The sequence below is a fragment of the Urocampus carinirostris genome, chromosome 17 (genome assembly GCF_059441175.1).
Source record: "Urocampus carinirostris isolate Australia breed hairy pipefish chromosome 17, RoL_Ucar_1.0, whole genome shotgun sequence".
Lineage (NCBI taxonomy): Eukaryota > Metazoa > Chordata > Actinopteri > Syngnathiformes > Syngnathidae > Urocampus > Urocampus carinirostris.
In genome coordinates, this window is record NC_142365.1 from 8,089,077 (window position 1) to 8,110,697 (window position 21,621).

Sequence of the window (21,621 nt, forward strand, 5' to 3'; positions counted from 1 at the left end):
TTCCCATCTGTGCCCTTCAAGCCCTTACTTCAGTCACCTCCCACTTCCCTCCTTCCTTCACAACCCCTCTGTTTTTGTTTTCCAGGCCCGGGCGCTTTGCACAGGAAATTGTATACACTGTGAGCATTCAGGAAGGGGAAGAAATTGAAGTGAAAACACAGATAAAAAAAAACGAGAACTAAAATCCGTGCCACGTCACAGCTTCGATTGCAAACATCTCAAATTGAAACGGTCTCCAGAATAGAAGATGACCGGCCTTTGCCAGTGAACGAGGAGCTTTTGGAATGAGGGGGAAGAGGAGGAGATAGAAAGGAGCAAAGAGGACTGGCCAGTGGAAAGAAGTAGGAGGAGCAAGGGGTGAAAAATTCCCGACAACAGGAAACGCGGCGCTTCCAATGTTGTTCCTCAGAGTCCGTCACGGATAAAGAAGCCGTCCCCAAGTGTCGCTGGTAGAGCGATGCCACCCTGAAAGTTTCTTCAACTCCAAACGGGTGACGTCACTCCTGTACTCAGATCTTGTGGGAAATGTGAGTCGGATGCGGAGCGCCTTTGACACAAAGTCGCCGGCGGACGCTTTTCGCTCGTATGGATTGGCCATTACGTTCGCAGGGAGCTGTTAAACCACGGGATTGCTAACTGGGACCACATGAAGAAAAAAGGGAACAAACAGAAGCTCAAAAGCAAAGGGAGTGAAGATGCCTTCGGCTGTGACCTGACGGAACATCTGCACAACTCGGCGCAGGATGGTAACGATTTTGCGTTCTCATTCAACCACAATGACTTGAAACACTTGCTTCAATTTAAAAGGTGACATTCTGGAGAATATTCAAAGAGTTTACATTTACTTGCCATTCATTGGCCGGTCATTTGTGAAGCTTGGGTGTGGCTCCCTCTGATTTTTTTAGACTCAATTGCTCCAGTAGTGGAGAGTCCCTGTGACTCGCCGCCTTGCCCTCGCTGCTGCCTACAGGAAATTGAAAACGGCACAAAAAACAAAATGGGCAATTAGTTAGAGAAGGACCTTTGCAGTTGATTGTATGACTAGAACTATTTGAAACCAACTCAAGTCTTTAGCAGTGACTTATAAAGGAACAGAGAGGAAATGAAAATTATTAGTTGAATTAAAATAGAAAGGGTGTAGGGGGAAACGGGGGAGGTTGCATGCTCACAGTGTGAGGCGGAGCGTTCTGTCCAGGAAGTTGGGGTGGGGGGGTCTTACAGTGACGCTACTGTCCACCTCTGTCACATATACGTGTAAATGTTTTTCCTTAAGAATTGTAGTTGCTAGAGATGAAAAAGAAATACGCAAGTACTAAGATCTGTGTTGTAATACTGCCAAACAAATTCCCATGCAAAGTAATGGTATTTATGTACGTAATGTACTTTGAGCAGCAGTTTGATGGAAGACACTCGTACTCCATTCTCAGATTTCACAGTCATTTCCATCTTCAATCATTTTCTCACCGTTTTTCTCTTTTCCTTCCTTTTATCAGGATTTTTTGGGACCTATTATTTCTGGAAAAAAAGGATGTTCGATGCAGGAAATTCTCAAATCTATTTCAAAATGAGTAGCCACTCACTTTGGCCCTGTTCGAGATTGTTCAAGTTTCGACTTTGTTTGAATACTGAAGAAAAGATGACTCAATTTCATTTGGTCGAATACAGATTTCAGGGATGTGATTTGACCAAAGTGAAATTATCTGAAAATTAGCGGGGGGGGGGTGATTGCTAGCTGGGGGGGGGGGGGGGGGGGGGGGGGGGGAACCAGGTAGGACCAGGGCAGTGCCCTGGTGGGGGGAAAAGTGGGGCGAAGCCCCCCCCCGGAGCTCATGGGTTTCTTTAAGTACTTTCAATGCACTCAGATGACAAAGAAATAGACAAGACAACAGCATAAATTTTCAATGTATATTGAACTATCCCATATAAAATTACAGTTTAAGTCAACTCAAAATCAGTCACATTAAAATAAATTTTAAAAGTTTACCACCTACCTCAAAATTCACGACTCTATCAGCAACTGGTACAGGTTGTTGGGGTGGATCACGTCTCTTTATTACCGCTTCCGATTGTGATGTCAATAAGGGATGGAGGCCGTAAAGTTTTGGAGTTTTCGTTTGGGCACCGAAACTTCCAGCGATGGAATAATTTGTCGTTCTTGACTGGAGTTCTTTCACGTGTTTTTTGCTCTTTGCGTGACTTTCAAGAGCTTTGAAACCTCTCCCACCATAGTCGATGGTATCATGACACCAAATGCAAAGTGCTTTCCCGGCACGATCGATCTTCCGAATAAAGTCATTGAACAAATTCGTCACAGTCTTCTTTCCAACATTCGTAGATAATTCCTTCTCCAACCAGTCCCATCGAAACTTGTTTTTTACAATCTTATCAATTTCTTTAGCTCGCGGAGCATCTTTGCGTTCGATCACGGACATCTTTCTTTAAACACCCGGCAAAAACGTGTGAGAAATGAACAATGGCACACTCCTATAACAAGCGCGTTTATTGGTCAACACGAGACTTCAACCAATCGCAAGTACGTTTCATTTCAGTTACGGAAACACTCAAATGGCATGCTGTCGAGACGAAATCGTTTTTTTTTACCAATTAAAACACCGGAAATTTTAAAATTTTATTTTTGGAGATAAAAAAAGCGGAATTCCGCGAATTAGCGGAAAAATCACATCCCTGAGATTTGTGTGACTTCAGAGTCGTTTGACTACAGAGATATCAAAATGGCTCAATCGATAGATCAAAAAGCAGACCTCTAAGATATAACACACAAGTTCGGAATATGTAAAAGTATATGTGGAGTATAAAATAAATATAATGTATGAAGTAGTAAAAGAAAAAATACAATCCTACATTTGTTCTGACATATTTTCTCTATATGTGTTATTATTCTAATACATACAGAGATAGTTGGACTAAAAACAAAAGTTCCTCGTTAAAGGTAAAAATCACGCCTTTGTGTATTATCAGTAGTGGTATTTTTCATAGTCCCAAAATTGTTATTTAAAAGGTAGTAATTCAAATTTTAAGAAATTTTGATCCTAAGACTAAATGTTTTCTTTAAGAGATGAAAGGTACATGTCAGAATACGAATTATGGTACAAAAGATAGTAAAAAGTCAACATTTTATAGACTCTCAACATTTTATAATAATAATAATAATAATAATAATTTCCTTGTATTGTCATAGACCAACAATTGGAATAATTAGCATTAGCATTTAGCATTGCACGTGTATAAAGAAATTACATCAAATTGAAGGTGCATTGTTATTAACTTCCAACAAAAATCTATCTGCCCACAAAAAATTCAATAACCAATTAATATGTAGCCTATCCTGGTTGTAGAATTTTGATATAAAGTTGAAATTACGTTAAAACCTACCCGTTTTTTCTTCAACTCTGTGGGCGGCCATATTGAGAATGCTGTCGCATGAAGATGACATCACAAACCCTTTAAATAGGAAGTCGGTGAGACTTGATAGTTTTTTGTGTGCACTTTGATTAAATTGTTGACGCAACATTGCTGTGGAATATGTATGAATAAATATATGCGTTCCTTGCAATATAAAAAGTAAAATATCATAGTTGCGACGTCATCTTCACCCGACTGTCTTCTCAAAATGGCGTCACGGTTATGGACTAAAATAGGTGGATATTTCTTCTTAATTTATATTCTACAGAAACAAAATACTGTTTCATGCTGTCATGGAATCCTTCTGTTGAAATTCCACTTTACAGCTCATCTTGACGCTCGGAGCGTGTCAGTGTTGACGTCTGGCCGCAAAGTGCGCATAAATCAGGTTTGGCGACGCAAGCCATCTTCCATTTTTGCACCACAAGAACGCAATTTGGCAAGTTAGACATAGGAGGGCAAACCGGGAGACGCTCAGACGAGAGAAAACGAAAAACAGATAAAAATAACTTGTTGGCCATCTTCCTTGCAAGACACAAACGAGGGCGTCGTTCAATGTGACGGACACAAATTACATGGACTGCAACAATGCTTCTATTTAAAAAAAAAAATGCCTCACGTGGCGCAGCTCCACTTCAAGTTTCCAGCGATGCTCTCCGAGCGCCTTTTCTATTAGAGGAAATGTCGTAAGTTATACCCGCTACTCTGGCTAGGCGTGTCAGCCTTCCTCTGAAACAAACAAACCATTTTTAACTTCCTGTCGAAGGCCACCTACATTTTGTGACCTCAAGGAGGAAAAAATAATGGTGTTGATTTTTTTTTGCACAAAAAAAAAAAACACTTTCTGTGCTTCAGTCCCGCAGGTTCTCCAAAAATGCGCAGAGTTTATTGAGAAGCATGGTATTGTGCATGGGATTTACAGATTGTCGGGAATCACATCAAATATCCAGCGCCTCAGGTGAGACACCTTGTTGTACTAAAGACCCCCGGGATACGACATTTACCTATTCTGTGGTGGGGATGCAAAGTGAAATTGCTGTATAGTGGGGGGTAGAAACCCGCTGTATTGTATTGTTATGTTTTCGGAAAAAAACGGCATATAAAAACATTAAAATAACGAAATAGGTTTGTGCGATTGTTACAAATCCGTGACTTTTATAACTATAACCATATCCTCATTGTTTTGTAATCTGTTCCCTTATCGTCTTGGCTCTTTTACCTCACTGTTAATGTGTGAAACTGGAGTGTCATGCCCAATTTCGTTGTCACAATATGTTAACCCATTTTGTAACAATGACAATAAAGGTATATTTTATTTTATTTTATTTTATTTTATTTTGTGTGGTGTGGTGTGGTGTGGTGTGGTGTTGTGTTTTTTTTCTATTCTATTCTATTAGCCTGGATACCACATAACGATATTGACCTAAAGTGGCCTAGGTCTCACCCACAGGGTTCCTGTAAAATAAGGAGATTGTGTGTTGGAATGAGGCTATATAAACCACTCTGCTTGAATCCCTTCGCTGATATTATTTAATTTACTGTTGTCAATGACAGACATTATCCATAGGAAGGTCAAATATCCAAACAAGGTAACCATAAACAAAATTAGGAACTTCCCTTTGTGATGTTCCACATGAGTTAATCTAGTGCATTTTTATCCTATTATATTCAATAAATATTTAATAGAAAAACCAAAAGTGCACACTCCTCCATTACTCTTTCAATTAACCACTCCAAACTAATACATGAAGATAAAAGGACACAGTCCGTGTCAAAAAGGTGAAACCCAACCAGCTACTTAGTGAACTCTATTTTTCTTTTCATTTGTGTATAAACAACAGACTAAACTGTAAAATAAGGGGATTGTGTGTTGGAATGAGGCTGTGTAAACCACTCTGCTTGAATCCTTTTACTGATATAATTTGGGTGGAAGTCACTCACCCCGTAAAGCCCACCGGTGAACAGGTACCGCACAATGGTTCCTCCTCCCATGACAATACACTGTAGCAATACATCTAGATAAATAGATAAAGCAATATAAATTGTGTTTAATACTTTTCAAAGTAAAATCAACTTCTCCCACTCACATTTGAGGGTATCATATGACGTAAGATAAGTGCATATTATCAAAAAACATTATAAATAGATATAAAGCTAAAATAATATTTTATTTGCCTTGATGTGACGTGGCTTAAGTTGGTTGAGTGGAGTAGCAGGTGAACGCAGAAGGGGGCTGAGATGGAGAGTAAAAATGAAACTGATCTTAAAACTTCCACCAACCGCAGAAGACTTCCCTGCCTTAACAAACTCCTTATTTTAAATCGTCGATTGGTTACGGTCATGCAACATACAAAGGGTAGCAATTTGTGTGGCTTTTTCGTATTTCTTGGTAATCAGAAGCTTTGTTTCCTTGTTTATCATGTTTTTGCTTCTCCCTTTAGCATCCCCGCAAGTCTTGGAACTGTAGCAAATAAAGCCAGTACAAGAAAGTATTGTTTTGGATCTCTTATTCACAAAGTCTTTACCAAGCACACTAGATTCTGAACTGAACGAAGGGAGGCATTTTGGGAGGTAGTACAGCCAAAAGAATATATAAATTTCATACCTGTCAACCTCAGCCAATTATTCCCCTTATTAATGATTGTAATTACCCTCATTAACAACGCAGTACCTATTTACTCACAGCAAGACAGAGTATGTAGAATAAAACAAATATATTTTTTTATAAAGAAGATTATTTTATTTACCAGGGTAAACAACACAAACAATTCTTTCAGTTTTCTCCACACTTGCTGTAAAAGTATTGGTGTTTCTTATACAGACTTCATTTGTTCTACAGATAGTTTTACAGAATCCCTCACAATTTAGGTTAAAACAATTTAGGTTAAAACCAATGCTTGATCGAGACGAACCTCGTGTACAAAGACTGTTTTAATTTTACGTTTTTGAGCATGCAAAATAATTTGCTGTTGATGTTGTATAGTGGTGGAAAATCACTAAAGAGGGCTCAATAATCCTCTCGAACCGCACCGTAATGTAAAATTGTCGTAAGATGGGGACACTGTATCCCAGGGGTCAACTCCACTTCTTTTTTAGGGTCACTTCACTTGTTTTTTGTGCACGTGCAGAGAGGAATTCAGCGCTGAGGCATGCCCTGACCTCACAAAGGAGGTGTACCTCCAGGACATCCACTGTGTGGGTTCCTTATGCAAGCTGTACTTCAGGGAGCTTCCCAATCCTCTGCTCACGTTTGAGCTTTACAGCAAGTTCACTGTAAGTCTTCAGACCTTTTTGTCTTTTACTACTGCATTTTACTGTACAGTCAGTTCAATGAATAGTGTTTTTTAATCTTATCGTTAAAAACAAATCCCAAGGCACATCGTCCATCGAAAATGTTTAAAAAGAATTCCCGGCTCCAGTTTCATGTTTTTTTTTAAAGCCTTAATTATCCTGTTGCGTTAATTGACTGTGTAATATTTTTATTATCATTTGTGGTTGCCCTCGCTAAAGAGTTAATACAGTATTTATTTTGGGTTAATGATTTCTCTGTAATTTAGGATTTGATTCTTTATAAACCTGTTTTTTCTAGTTGTGCTATATTTTATCTTGTCTTTCTAAATTCTTCCAGTGGAACATTTTTTTTCTTCTATATAAAATCTAACTAGCACGGCAGCTCAGTGGTTAGCGCTTGTGCACCACAGTTCTGAGGTCAAGAGATTGAACCTACCTGTGTGGAGTTTGCATGTTCTTCCCGTGCTTGCGTGGGTTTCCTCCGGGAACTCTGGTTTCCTCCCACATTCCAAAAACATGCATGTAAGGTTAATTGGCCGACCCCTCACTTCAGGTGAACCTCATAAGCTGATAACTACTATACAAAAATAAAAAATAAATCTGGTCTGCTGCCACCTACTGATATGGGTGACTGTTACCCTCTGTAACTTTTCATTTTACTGTAGTTTTAACGTGTTTTTAAGTATACTATTTTTTGCCTTTTTTTTCAAGAGAAAACAAAATAAATGCTTACCCGGTAAAATGAGGAAACATTTCCCTGTGGAGCATTTGCTTTAATACATATCAACTTTTATCAGTTTTTTAGTATAATAAGTAATAAATACATTATAGTTAAAATCAACAATATTATGTTGGGCTTAAAGTCTTGTAGTATACTTTTTCATATTTCAATATTCAGAGATGGAATGTTTGAGTTTTTGCCATAATCAGCAATTTTAAAACAATAAAAGGCATACGAAATTCCAGTTTAATTGTAATGAATCCAGAATGTATGATGTTTTTTTTTTTCAAATTCATCACCAAAATAAACAAGAACCTAATCACAAAATCCCATTTTTTTTAAACAGCCCTTTACTTGTGAACTAATAGTTTTAAAAATCGGGTTTAAAATAAAATGGTTTAATAGCAGGGATTGAGCGATCCCACAAGAACACTCAAAACACTTAGATCAATGTGACCCATTTTTTTGGGTCGACGACCCAATTAGTTGGGTTGTTCTAAGCAAAATAACCCAGACTATTAGGTATACAGTCAACCATTTTAAAATGGATGCTATTCTTAAGAAAAATCGATTTTTTTTGCATAATTCTCTTGCAGAAAAAAATTAAAACATTACACAATTTCTGTGGGGGCTGCAAAATAACCCAGGACATTGGGTCAAATCAAGGCAACTATTGGGTTGGTCTATTTTGACTCAAACTTGGTTTTTTAACTCAATTTTTATTGTGTTTTTAAAAAAAAAATAAACATACAAAAAACAAAGGGTTAAAAAGGGAGAAACTTGGGTTATTTTTAGCAGCTGTTTTTAGAATGAAAAGCTTGGGACTGACATGACTGTGTTGTTGCAAGTTCTCCCTTGTTCAAAAATAACCAGGACTCTGTTTGGATTGGGCTAACGTCACTAGTTCTGGCTTAATCCTAAAAAAACTTAAGAAAGTCCCTTTTTTGTTCATTCCTCTGTACTGTGGTTAGCAAACTCTTGCATCTGTACATAAGTCTATGTCAAGTGTGCCAGTCTCAAGTTCCCAGATATTTGTTTTGTGTTTGATTTGGCATCATGAGAGTGATTCGTCTTTCAAAGGTGATTTTCAACTTCCCTCCTCCGTCCCCCAATAACCTTCCTGAAAGCTTTTGGGGTATATATCTGTCATCCTCTGCTTTATTATTACAATTTTTCCTTGGATCTATGCCCACACACTTGCCGCCAGACTCGTTTGAGACCTTATGAAAGCAATGTTTGTCACACCTACCAAATAAATCTAGAAAAAGCGCTTTGGAATCGATCCCATCCTTTACGCATGAACACATTTTGACTGTTTCACAAAGGTGGCCAAGTCCTGCTGGAAGGGAGCTGCCATTGTGCACACAAGTTCAGGAATTTGGTTTACATTCCAAATAAAACAACAAGGAGAATAAAAACATGGCGTATGTTTTACATGCAGGAAGTTGCCTCTGTGATTGGAGATCATGAAAGGCTTCTACACATTCGGAAGACTGTTAAGCAACTGCCGACCCCTCACTTCAGGTGAACCAGAGCCGTTTTTATAACCAATGCAAGACTCAGTATTGTAATAAATAAAGATAACTGGGTGTTTCTCAACTGCCTCTAGGACTCTGGAGTATCTCACCAAGCATTTGGCCCGCCTCGCTACTTTTAGTGCCCAGACAAACATGCACACACGCAATCTAGCCTTAGTTTGGGCTCCTAATCTTTTAAGGTGAGTTTGACTCATGCAAAGGGGAAATTTAAGGGGAAAACATTAAACTGCCTATTCTTTTGCAAGATCAGATGTGTGATATCTATTCGCAGATCCAAAACAATAGAGGCCACATCTGGAAACGGAGACATGGCTTTCCAAGAGGTGCGAATACAACAGTCAGTGGTGGAGTTCATTCTGAACCACACAGAGCAGATCTTCAATACTGACTCCACAATAATCAAACCCAAAGAAGGTATTAATTTCCTGGAATTATTCTTTTTTTTAATATTGGACATCTGCAAAGGAGATTGCATGGGTTCTCTATTGTGACAATTATACCTCACTGTTGTCCGTTATTTAGACTATTATGCAATGTTTACATCGTTGTCACTATCGACCAATAATGTTGCTGTTCTTTGATTTCCACACCCTTTAGGGCGCATTTGCTTTGTGTACCCTTGGAGATTTAATAAAAAGTAAGGGCTCAGGGGAGGTCTTTTAGAACAGATTTGGAATTTGGCATTGTGGGGGGTTTTAGTACAGTCCTCTCCTGTTGAAACTTAATTGATGTTATCTCTGTTATTTTGAGTATCTACTAAACAAAAACGTGTCAGAAACAAACCCTGGAAAATATTTGGAAATGGTGACAGAGTTCCCTATTGCCCTCTGGTAGGTGCAAAGAACAGGCTTCTACAGTTTCTTACCCAGTACTAGAGGTAAGATCTTAACCCAGAACCCGACCCTAGCTCGAATCAAAACCTGGTTCGGGTCGGGCCTAAAATGTCATCAATCGTTACTACGGGTTTGGGCTCAGCCGAGTTCAAACTTGCTGACTTTTTTTTTTAAATTATCCACCCGTCATTGTTCTTAGTTTATTTTTCTTTGTGCAGGATCCACGCAGTGAATTCTGATCCCCTTTCGCCCAACGTGAATCCATCCCGCTTGTGAATCCTCTACAAAGAAAAATAAACTAAGAACAATGACTGGGTGATAATTTAAAAAAATAACAGCGAGAGAGAAGCCCTCCTCACAAATTAAAAAAATCCCAACAAATGAAATATGAAAATTCGAGTTTGCTTCGGGCTCGGTCCCTCAAATCAAATTAATTTGTCGGGCTCGGGCTGCGGGTCGGGTCAGACTGGATTTTTTTAGGCCCGATTTTACCTCTACCCAGGGCCATTACCACCCTAAACAACCTATATATCCTGCACCTGAGTAGAAAATGGGTCGTCATATCTTATTTATCAACTCATTTGGGCATCCTGTTGCTGCTAAATGCTACTCTACCCTTTTCCAGCGCACTATTGTTACGATGCACTTACAATTTTGGCTAGTCCCAACGGATCCACCCAGCCGCCTAACTACAAGCACTGCCTTGTAAATAGTTTTGCCTATTTATCTTGGCATTCTTTTTATCTAATTTTTTTCTTTTAAGTCTGTTTCACGTGTTTATTCAGTAGTACCATGTCTGGTTGAAAACAGTGTTCTCTAAATTGTTATCAATGACAAAGGCAATTCTAATCTTAATGCTAATTCAACAGGGTCCAGTCTGATGTGCGGGGAGAAGTATGCCACCCTCCCGATTAGCGGTCAGTGTGGGCCAATGAAACTGATGAGCCTGGAAGAAGCCCAGGCTCGCTCCCTGAGTCCAAATCATCCCGTGCATAAGGAACGCCAACGGGAGAACAGTCTGCCTGACACCAGCACGGCCACACTCTACCACACAGTCATTGATTTGGACAGCAAGTATGTCTCGTTGGGGGAAACACTCCATGCTCAAATGTAGCCTCTAAGCCACACCTGCACATCTTTTAGGAGAAAGCTTTCTGGGAAATCTAAGAAGTGGAAATCCATCTTCAATTTGGGACGCTCTGTGGACTCCAAAGGAAAACTGAGCCGGAATGGGAGTGTGTTCATTCGAGCTTCAGGGTTAACAGGCAAGTAGAATATAATTCAATTGTCTTTATTGTCATTGATTACAACATAAAGAACATTGTTCACAAAAAGATTAGAAGACTTCAACCGTAAGAATTTATTTTTAGGATAATTAGGGGAATAGTTGTAGACTGGCCTAAATTGTTTGTACATCAGTAAAAAGTGCAATGGCACTAGCAGGAACATTTTGCAGAAATAAGAATACTGTAAAGAAATCCAATATGTATCCCTTCTCCTATACATAGTACCGTAAATTCTGGACTATAGAGCGCACTTGATTATAGGCCGCACCCACCACATTTTAAGAGGAAAACCGATTTTGTACACACACAAGCCGCACCTGTTTATAAGCCGCATGCGCCCACATTAAAGAAATGTAACACAAACGCAAAATTAATCCCAACCCAACTTCAAGTCCCGCGATTGAAACTAAATGTCCTTCATTGAAGTACACAGTCCAAAAATCACAGCCGGCAAAATGAACGGAAAATGATATCGGTACTTAAGGTCTGATGCAGACCTGCAGAGTCCGGGTACCCGTTGAAAGTAATCCAAGGAAAAAATGTGTGTATTTCCAAAGGTAAGGGTGGGAAAAATATATATCCACTATTGTCCGCCGCGACAACAAACAGGTCTCACCTTTACCCCACTTCCCGTCACCACCCCGTTTGTTCCGCCCCCTTTTTTAGTTTGCCCGTGCAAAACATATCAGAATAAGTGTCTCAAATAAGTACAAATAAATACATTACAAAAATATACAGTTGCAAATACATATTATACATGGGTTACACATATTTACAAAGAAAGACGGTACACCGAGAGAGTTTTCAAAGCTTTAATAATAATAATAATAATAATAATAATATAACTTTCATCCCAAACAGTGCCCGTGACAGGGGAGTTAATGGTAGCAACACGCTAGCAACACGTTTGCAACACAGTAAACGGGTCTGTTAAAAAAACATACCGTACTTGTAAAAATCATGGTAAACCGTCCTCATCTTCCTCCTTAGAACTAAAGCCATCAAAGTCGTCTTCCTCAGTGTCGGAAAGAAACTTTGTCATATAGACGTCGTCCCACGCTCCTGCAGCCTCACTCGCGCTGTCGCGCTGTTTCCTTCTTTATCGGACTGCTCAATTGCTTTTAGCTTGAAAGCTGCGTCATGTGCCTTTCTTTTTGCATTTTGCATGATGAGGGTATGTTTACCCTAATTTAATTTATGCACAAGCCAAGAAGTTGCAGTCTTCCTCGGCGTATATATTCCAGCGGTCTAAATCTTACCTTTGGTACTCAAGCGCCGCTGGCGGCCGTTAGAAAAATTACATAAATTGGCCGCATCACTGAATAAGCCGCAGGGTTGAAAGTTTGGGGGGAAAGTAGCGGCTTATAGTCCGGAATTTACGGTAGATATACAGGGTGTTTCAAAAAAATTGATATTCTTCGAATATTACTAATCAATTGTTATAATAAATATATGTATTTCCCTATACCAACTCACAAGCAGATTTTGTATATAAAAAGGAACAAAAATAGTAATCTGCTGCAGACTGTTACGTAAGATATGCTAAAGCATGTTTGGCAGGAGCTGGACTACTGACTTGACAAATGCCTTGTCTCGGGTGGTGCGCATATTGAACAATCGTTCACATAATTCACAAGCTTTTTAATTTCCCCTTCACATTTTAAAGAATAAATCTCATGATCTTTAACATCAATCATTTTTTACTTTAATTTGCCTTTCTTATGTACTTTCTGTGACATTTACATAACTAAGGATATTTTTGAAATACCCTTTATTTGTTTATAGTATTGTGTGCTTGTTTAGGAAATGATGGCTTTGTGTATCCCTAGGACTGAATTTATTACGTTTTCGGGTGTTGTCAACCGTACGACCACATTTTTTGGAGTTAAAGACCATATTCTACATACTCTGTTTGACAATCCAAAACGGTTATCCAACAAGCTTGTTACTACTTTGTCAAGAAGTTTGAGAGCCTTCACTGCTTCCTTTTAAGTTTTATGACCATTTGTATTGTTTCCTCAGAAAAGACATCTCTTCGTTCATCCAGAAGCATGGAGTCTTTGTGCTCTTTGCCAACAGGTAAAGCCCATGACAATAAAAATAAAAGGTATACAGTAGACCCTGGAATATGGTGTCCCCGCTTTACAATGTTTTAACTTAGCAATGTGGAATAAGATGATTTTTCGGCCCCTCCCTATGGCATTTCCCCAATATACGGTGCTTATGAACTTATGAAAGTTTGTGGGTATTACGAGTTACGTCTATAAGATGCCTATGTTCTGCTATTGGTTTGCATCATGTCATCATGAAAATACAAATTTGCCATTGGCTGAACTACATCCCACAATGCCTTTCTCTTCCTTCGATCCCTTCAGGATTACGTGTGCTTCGTAAGGACTTTGCAAGTCTGCGATAATACACCAAATTTTTGTAATATATTTATTCACCATGGGTCCGAGGCCTGAAGTGACGCAAAAGCATGATGGCCCTAGAAACCAATCTTGCGTTTATGATGAAATACGATGAGGGCAATTCTCACTAAGTTGCATGGCTACAACATATTGACGATCGGAACTAATGCAAATCTTCCAAGGCAGTCGTTCGCAACGATTTCAGTACCACAGACCGGTGTAAAATCTGACTATATTCTTGCAGCTCGGCTTAATCCTAACATTAGAAATGATAAGAATGATGACAATAATAATACCATATTTTCCGCACTATAAGGCGCACCTAAAAGTCTAATTTTTTTTCAAAAGCTGACCATGCACCTTATAACACAGTCCGCCTTATATATGGCTCAATATTAAATTCGCAAGGTCTCGCAACTACGAGAAACAGCCGCCGACTCCATTTTTCGGAAATATTAAACAACGATTCTCTTTCATACGTGCATTTGTATAAAAAAAATGGCTCCTGTTAAGAGACACGCGTACAACGCCGAGTTTAAACTCAAAGCGATCAGTCACGCAGCACAACACGGCAATAGAGCGGCAGCGAGAGAGTTAAACATAAATTAATCGATGGTACGGAAGTGGAGAAAGGATTAAGATAAGCTCCGCCAAGTAGGGAAAACTCAACAAAGTTTCCGTGGCAATAAAGCAAGATGGCCAGAGTTAGAGGAGACACTTGAACAGTGGGTTGTTCAACAAAGAGCGGCAAGCAGAAGTGTCAGTACGATAACTATACGTATGAAGGCAACAGCGCTGGCACAGGAACTCGATATTAAAGAATTCAGGGGTGGTCCTACTTGGTGCTTTCGTTTTATGAAAAGATGCAATCTATCTATCCGTACTCGAACTACTGTTTCACAGCAACTGCCAGCTGACTTCGTTTGTTAACAATAAAGTTTGACCTTTTTGAATGTTTTGTTGACATTCCCTTTAGCGTGGCAACATCTAGAGGTTGCATAACGTAACTACATTCTCTACTGTAGTCAAGTCAAGTCACATTTATTTACCGTAAATAGCCCTTAATCACAAAAATGTCTCGAAGGACTGCACAGGATTACAATTACAAAATTGCACAATTACCTGATCTTAAACCAGCATGCACTTATAGCGCCTTATAATGGGGTGCGTCTTATGTATGGCAAAAGTTTTAAAATATATCATTCATTGAAGGTGTGCCTTATAACACGGTGCGCCATATAGTGCGGAAAATACGGTAATTATAAAAATATCAACATTAAGCCCAAATCCACAGTGTAATCACTCGAGCACTGGAGATCTAGATGACACATGAAAGAGACATCGGATTTTAATCTCATGCCTTTTCCTTTCAACCACAGCCTTAGTGGCCTATTGTTTGGAATTCAACACACTTGTCGTCGTGATCCGGGATCGACCCTCGGTGCATCCACTGTTAAGCAAATTAAGTCCGCGATATATAGTGCAGTGGTCATGGGATCAAACCTTCTTGTGTGGAGTTTGCATGTTCTCCCCGTGCTTGTGTGTGTTTCCTCCGGGCACTCCGGTTTCCTCCCACATTCGAAAAACATGCATGTCAGGTTAATTGGTCGGTCCAAATTGTCCCTAGGTGTGAATGAGCGAGTGAGATATCTGTCTATTTGTGGCCTGTGACTGTCTGGCAACCAGTTCAGAGTGTCCCCTGCCCACTACCGAAGATGGCTGGGATGTGCTCCAGCAACCCTGTGACCCTACTGAGGATAAGTGGTGCTGATAATAATGGATATTTCAATCAATTATTGCTCAATTAAGGTGATGTACCATATAATGCACATCTAAACTTTTTTGTGGATAGAAAAAAATGCGTCTATACCCGTACCGGTATGGTTTAAGTAAAAACTATGGCAAATATTTTATTTTTCATTGCAACCCAGGACCAAACAACCCACAGCCCGTTACGGTCAGGGACTCTGTGGTTGCTGATCACTTTTCTAAATGCTTTGGAACACATAAGCTACCCTTTATTATCCCCACCTCAGAACGTATATATGATGATCTTAAGGGTCTACTGTATGTGCAAGTCTCAATTCCAATCTTTTTTACTCCACCTCGGTTGTTTCCAGATGACGACAGAACTGGAAGCAGTCGATCGGGAGGACAAGGCAGCATTTTTGTTCCTGATGTCAAATCAAGAACACTGGGATCTGATTCACTTTATGACTTGAGCGAACAAGAGCAAAACTGGGATTTTAAGGGGAATACGTCCAGCGGGGCGACGGGAGGTTGGAACACAGGTCCGACCCAAAGGGGAGGGTCTTCAGGTGCTTCAGGAACCACTCAGAGGACACTGCCGGAGCAGCTAAAGGTATTCAAGGGAGACGACCTGAGCAGCTACAAACCGACATCGCCTAAAAACAGGAGGATGCTATACTCCGGTTCTTCCTACAACAGCAACTCTCGACCTTCCTTCCCGGGAAGTTTCTTTCCGCTGGAGTCATCGCCGAGGCATCAGCGTCGAGCCGTTAACATATCGGAGCCTTTTGCGGTGTCTGTACCACTGCGTGTATCGGCCGTCATCAGCTCAAACAGCACACCGTGCAGAGGGCTCTCCAAAGACCGAATGGCTGCGGCCACTCTGAAACCCTGCAGGGAGACCTTTGAGAAGAGCGGGAGAAACCACAAGGGTCCCGAAGTGGAGCTTGACATGAGAGATGGAACAGAGGAGAACAAATCATCGGAGGTGGCCTCAAGTGTACCGCCAGAGGGTAAGAGCTGCTTCTTTGAAGCCTTTTTTTAAAACTGCCATCTGTTCCTGATCGAATCTTCCAAATTCATTCCTTTTCTTCCTCCTTTCATTACTCTTAACAGATGTATCAGCTTAGTTCCACCAGTGCTATTGCAAAAGATGACATTCAAATATCCAAGTGATAAAATTTTAAGTTTTCAGCTCGACTATTTTGGTGTATAACTATTTTTGATCGTGAAGGATTTAAAAGAGCTGTGAAGAATTTAAAACCTTTTTACTCGCTGTCGCCATCTCTTGGCTTTTGGCATCACGGTATTTGTATTATTACTACATAATACATACTAAAATCCTATTTCATCTTATTTTTTTTCAAGACTTCTTTTTAGGCCTTTATCTCTTATCTTTAAAAGAAATTCACAGTTTTGAAGTCAAAAAGGGTGACGAAAGTTAATTGTATGATCCAATGAGAAAATGTTTTGAAGTGGGGAGAGGAATATTATGATATTTCCTAAAAATCAGTGTAGTTAGCACAGGCAGCAGTACCATGTATATTTGTATATAGCGCGCTTTAGATTATATCTCATTATCACACTATTTTATTATCTATACCAGAAATGCATGTTAGAGAATGGAGAAAACAGAAACTCGCCCTGGACGATATAAATAAACATAAAAAAGCAGGACGAGGGAAATAACTCTTTTGTGCATCTGATGATGAACCAAGGTTTGAAGGACATGAAATAAATACATTCTAAATGTTACGGTATGTTGTTATTATGTTCATAGTTGTCAATAAATCATTTGAATCATGGCCGCGTATATTCAACAACGTATGTCACTTACAATGCTTAGTTTGAGCTAAGAAAGAGTCCGAGATTGTATACCAATTTTTGATAAAAAATGAGAGGTTCTGTACACGAACAAATACAGTATTTCCACCACATCTTTCTCATCTTATCAAGCCCTGACCCATTTTTAAACCTGTCTATTAATTGTTTGTCCTGGAGTGTCATGTCTTATCTCCATGTAAATAACCTTCACTACATTATCAACCAAATACTGTGCTTGCTTGCTCTCGATTCAAAAGTGGGCACCATTGCTGCATCGGGTGTTTGTAAGGTGTGCCCATACATGTTTTTTCAGAAGCATTGACTCACATCTTATATGGATGGATACAATAGTGGCATTTTTGCCTGTGGGCCAGATAATAAAATGGAAATATCCCAGAGGGATAAACCAATACTCGTGAGGCTTTTTTAGCGTGTAAACAGGAGTTTGCGTGTATTATCCGTCTCTGTACTACAAGTGTCACAGTGCTTTAGTGTATAAAATTATGTCTAATAAGGTAAGCTGTGCTTGTGCAGTAATGTGCACAAGTAAACACACCCTTGTGTTGGATTATAGTCCATATTATAGTCCATATATATATATATATATATAATATTAAAGTGAAACAGGTGGAATGTGTGTCAAGGAAGACCCAACTCTAATATAACTTTGCATTTTGTGCATGAATAAAACTAGCATGAACAAACCCTCATCATGGGAAAAGAAAATCTGTCGGCATTATCGTGTGTTTTGGAGTAATTATTTTACACTGTTGGGTTCTATGGATTGTCCTTGATGTAATCAAGCCATATTCGCGGACATTCAAAGAAGTTTAAGACGGCCACGGGACGTAATAGAGTCACCTCGGCTTTATAGTTTTCGGGTATCTTATTTCAGACTGATAGTGATGTTACTTTGATGATTATATTTTGAAATGATCATCATATCCTTAATCCTAAGAGTTTTAGCCTTCCAAACATATGTGGCGGACATATTTCAGTGACTGGTGTTATTGTACGGACACGTATTTTTCTATGAAAAGTTCGGCAGCCCCCTGGCGGGCCGGCTGAACATTAAGGGGTTAAGGTACTGTATATTATTAAAACTCTGTGTACCGTCTTTCTCTGTGAATGTCTCATTTTTCAATTTGGTCACATTGTACATATGTATGTACAAAATGTTTTTTCCTTTAAAAATGTACTGGGTGTGGCTTATAATCAGGTGTGCCTTATATTCCGAATTTTACGATGTTTGTATATATAATCTAGGAAATAGCTTTGACTTTTGTGACACTCTTTGTATACAGCATGCGTGTCAAAAGTGCTGTAAGAGATCAGAAATTAATGACATGCTTTATTCTCAGGTCCACCCTGTGAAGTGATACAGGGAACCAGGGGAGCAGTGGAAGCGATTTCAGTAGAGAGAGAATTAACTTCTACAAGACCTGTCAACAATGAAAGTAATGCCCAACAGGTAAAAAGAAGTTCGGAAGGCTTTGGAACTTGTTTAAGAATTGTCTCCGTTCATTGTGTCAACTTTTTTTGTCCCTTAAACCCAGGATACACAAATCGTAGACGAGCTTTGGCGTGACGTCCGCCAAGAGCTGAAAATAACCGAAAATGAAATTGATTTCTCGGATAAGACTTGCGGTTCCACTTCACCTTGCGAGAACAGGAGGTTAACCATGGATGTTAAGTCGAAAAGAAGTCGCAGCTCCTCGTCGCTTTCCATGTTCTCCAAAGACCAGACTTCAAATATTTCTCTCAGTAAGCATAGTAACCCCTCCAGGGCGGACTCTACAAAAAAGCAACCATCAGAGTCAGACATACTATTCACTCTTTATAAAACTGATGTCTGGGTTAATGAGAACAGGAAAACAGTCCGTCCTGATCTGGAAGAAAATAACAAGAAAGCTCAGCAGATACCTCTAGTGAGTCCATCTTTGAACAACGACCTAACACATTTGAAGGAAACCTGTCTTTGTGAAGACCTTATAAGTGACTCTTCAGCAGGTGAAGACCAAAAACAATCTGAAAAACCCAAACGTCCTGAAGGAAACCAGAACGTCTCATCTCATGTGGAGACAATTCCTGAAGCTACTCCCAAGTTTTCTGTATGCTTGATAGAGAGACCCAATTCTCTAGATCTGGTAATTCACGAGGACGATATTTATGCAGGGAATTCTGAAGAACTCGACCTTGTGGAATCATTAGAGGACCTCAGCTCCAGCAAACAGTGGGTCACCAGTCCCCTGCACTCACCCGACATAGAAGAATTGTTTAAACAGCCACTGTTGTTCAAATCACAAGAAGATGAGGAACAGACAGCGTTCCCTTCGAGCACAGAATCCCAAAATGAATATCTGGCTAAGACTTTGCCAGGAACCATTCCTCAAATATCGAACAACAACTGTGAAACCAAAACCTCTTATTTGTCTTCAACACAGACAAGCGTCAACTCCAGCAACGGAACGCAAGCTTCAACTGGGAAATACGGACCAAAGAAACAGAAACATTTTTACAGACAGATGTCTCATGATTCAGCCGATAAAAGAGAAGAAAACCTTTCCAAGCACAGACCATACTCCCTCAATTTGGACTTGGGTTCTCGATCCATCAGGGACATCTCTAATCAGCAAAGTCGTCCTCCATACGAGTTTTCCTCCTGTTCAAGGAGTTTGTCAGCGACTACGAATGACGGGCTTCTTTCAGAGCTAGACCTGTTCCTGAATGATCGCCAGGCACCTTTGCGGCGGAACTCTGCTCCCGTCAGCGTCTCGTCAGTGCGGACCGCTTTCATGATCAAAACTTGCCAGGCTAAGGCTGTGCCTGTCGTACCCCCAAAGGTTCAGTATAGCCAGATCCCTCATTCCAAAAGAGACGGAGACACCGACACAGGAAAGGACCGGAACAAAGAATGTCCACAAACCAACACAGACCACTCTGCATCGTCCCTGAAGGAAGAGTTAGAGAATAAAGAACCTGCTCCTAAACAAAAGCCATACGTAAAGGTTGAAAAAACAGCAGAAAACGCAAGGAATACCCTGACAGAACTCCCGGTCATCACCAGGCGTCACCACCCAAGTCTTGAAGTATTCGTCGATTGTCCCAAACCCAGCAAAGCGAACCTTTTACAAAGACCGTCGTTTCGAAACCGGCAGAGACCTCAGAGTCTCATACTGTTCAGTCCCCCTTTTCCCATCATGGATCACCCTCCATCGGGTGAAGAGGGCAAGTTTCTGTCTTCCATTAAGAGTCTGAACGAGGAGTCCACGGCGAAAGAGACTTCGGGGGAGGGGGTTGCTCTTCAAAGCAAAATGACCATCCCAAAAAGTGGTCAGAGACTGGAAACCTCAACCAGCTGCTTCTACCAGCCGCAAAGGAGATCCATGATATATGATAGCAGGAACCATAGACACATTGAGTAACCAAATTGTAAATAACTCACAGAGAAAAAGAACATTGTAAATCACAGTTTGGTGGTTTGTGTAATTTAAAATTTTCTCACAAAAATCATATAAAGAAGAACTTCTGCAGATTTTACTTTTAAACTTGAACGCCAATGAAGGTTCATTTTACTGGAGATTTTTTTTCTGTATGGAGCAGTCTCGGAAATGCCAGGTTCTGTCACTCACTGGAGAAAAAAAAAGAATGCCCCGCTAAACTGTAACAATTATCATAAAGGAGATTACATATGTATAGTATGCCCCCGGATACAACATCGATCCATTCTGAGATGGGAAATGCCAATTGAAATCGCTATCTCCTGCTAATTGATATAACAGGGGAATCTATATCAATCAGCAGGGGATACGACCCTCTTGCAACACGTTCCGGATCCTCATTACACCATAAATAAATAAATACTATTCATGTGTTAAATACATGTACATGATTAAATAAAAGTATAAATAAATATACAAGTGAAGGAAAACTGAAATTTGATCTATTTTTGACGTGACTTGGGCTGGTCTAGTGGAGTAGCAGGTGGATAAAGAGGGAAGGAAAAGACAGCGACTGAGAATTAAAAAACAGATTTTAAAACTTCCACTTACGAGGATTGCCATGCATTTAGAAGACTCTGTTGCTTCAATCACCTTCTTTTTTTCAATTGTCCTAATCATTTGGTTCTGGCTATGCAACAAGTGTAGCCATTCGTGAGCCTACTTTTGTATTTTTTAATAATCAGAAGCTCTGTTTCCATGGTTACTATGTTTTTGCTATCGCCTTAGCATCATTGCCAGCTTCGAGACCCATATCGTCATAAATTCTACACAAAAACAACTATGACAATACAGTACTACAAAAATACTCTAGCAATTCTAGAAACAATACTACTATAGAAAGAATACAAACATCCTCCTACAGAAATACTACAAAAATACAGAGGTACTACAAAACTAAGTATCAAATTAAGTGATTAAATGGGGGCTTAATATTTTATTTTGCTCTTAGTTTGAAAACCCCCCAAAATACACATATATTACAAAATAAACTACTCGAATACAAAAATACTACAGTAATACTACTGAAACCCAAAAACCTTGG

General features: G+C 39.7%; 2 protein-coding genes across 4 annotated transcripts in view; one reads left to right on the forward strand and one right to left on the reverse strand.

Annotated features, from left to right (window-relative positions):
- LOC148349082 (cationic amino acid transporter 2) overlaps positions 1–4,255 on the reverse strand; it is a 53,777-nt gene extending 49,522 nt beyond the window's left edge. For 2 of the 3 annotated variants that reach the window (XM_088321519.1, XM_088321517.1), the window contains exons 1-2: positions 4,043–4,255; positions 850–964 (exon numbers count right to left, since the gene is read on the reverse strand). The gene's annotated coding sequence lies outside the window, so the exon portion shown is untranslated. Of the gene's footprint in view, positions 1–849; positions 965–1,991; positions 2,625–4,042 lie in introns of those variants that run through there. The other variant, XM_088321518.1, reaches the window with a different exon arrangement.
- Positions 384–20,991, forward strand: arhgap31 (Rho GTPase activating protein 31). Its single transcript, XM_088321515.1, has 12 exons — positions 384–746; positions 4,279–4,381; positions 6,552–6,696; positions 8,877–8,959; positions 9,045–9,152; positions 9,245–9,387; positions 10,676–10,880; positions 10,950–11,071; positions 13,115–13,171; positions 15,624–16,265; positions 18,438–18,547; positions 18,633–20,991. The coding sequence occupies exons 1-12, from the start codon at positions 647–649 to the stop codon at positions 20,499–20,501; spliced, it is 3,687 nt and encodes a 1,228-aa protein (XP_088177641.1). The 5' UTR covers positions 384–646; the 3' UTR covers positions 20,502–20,991.
- Positions 20,992–21,621: the final 630 nt, after the last annotated feature.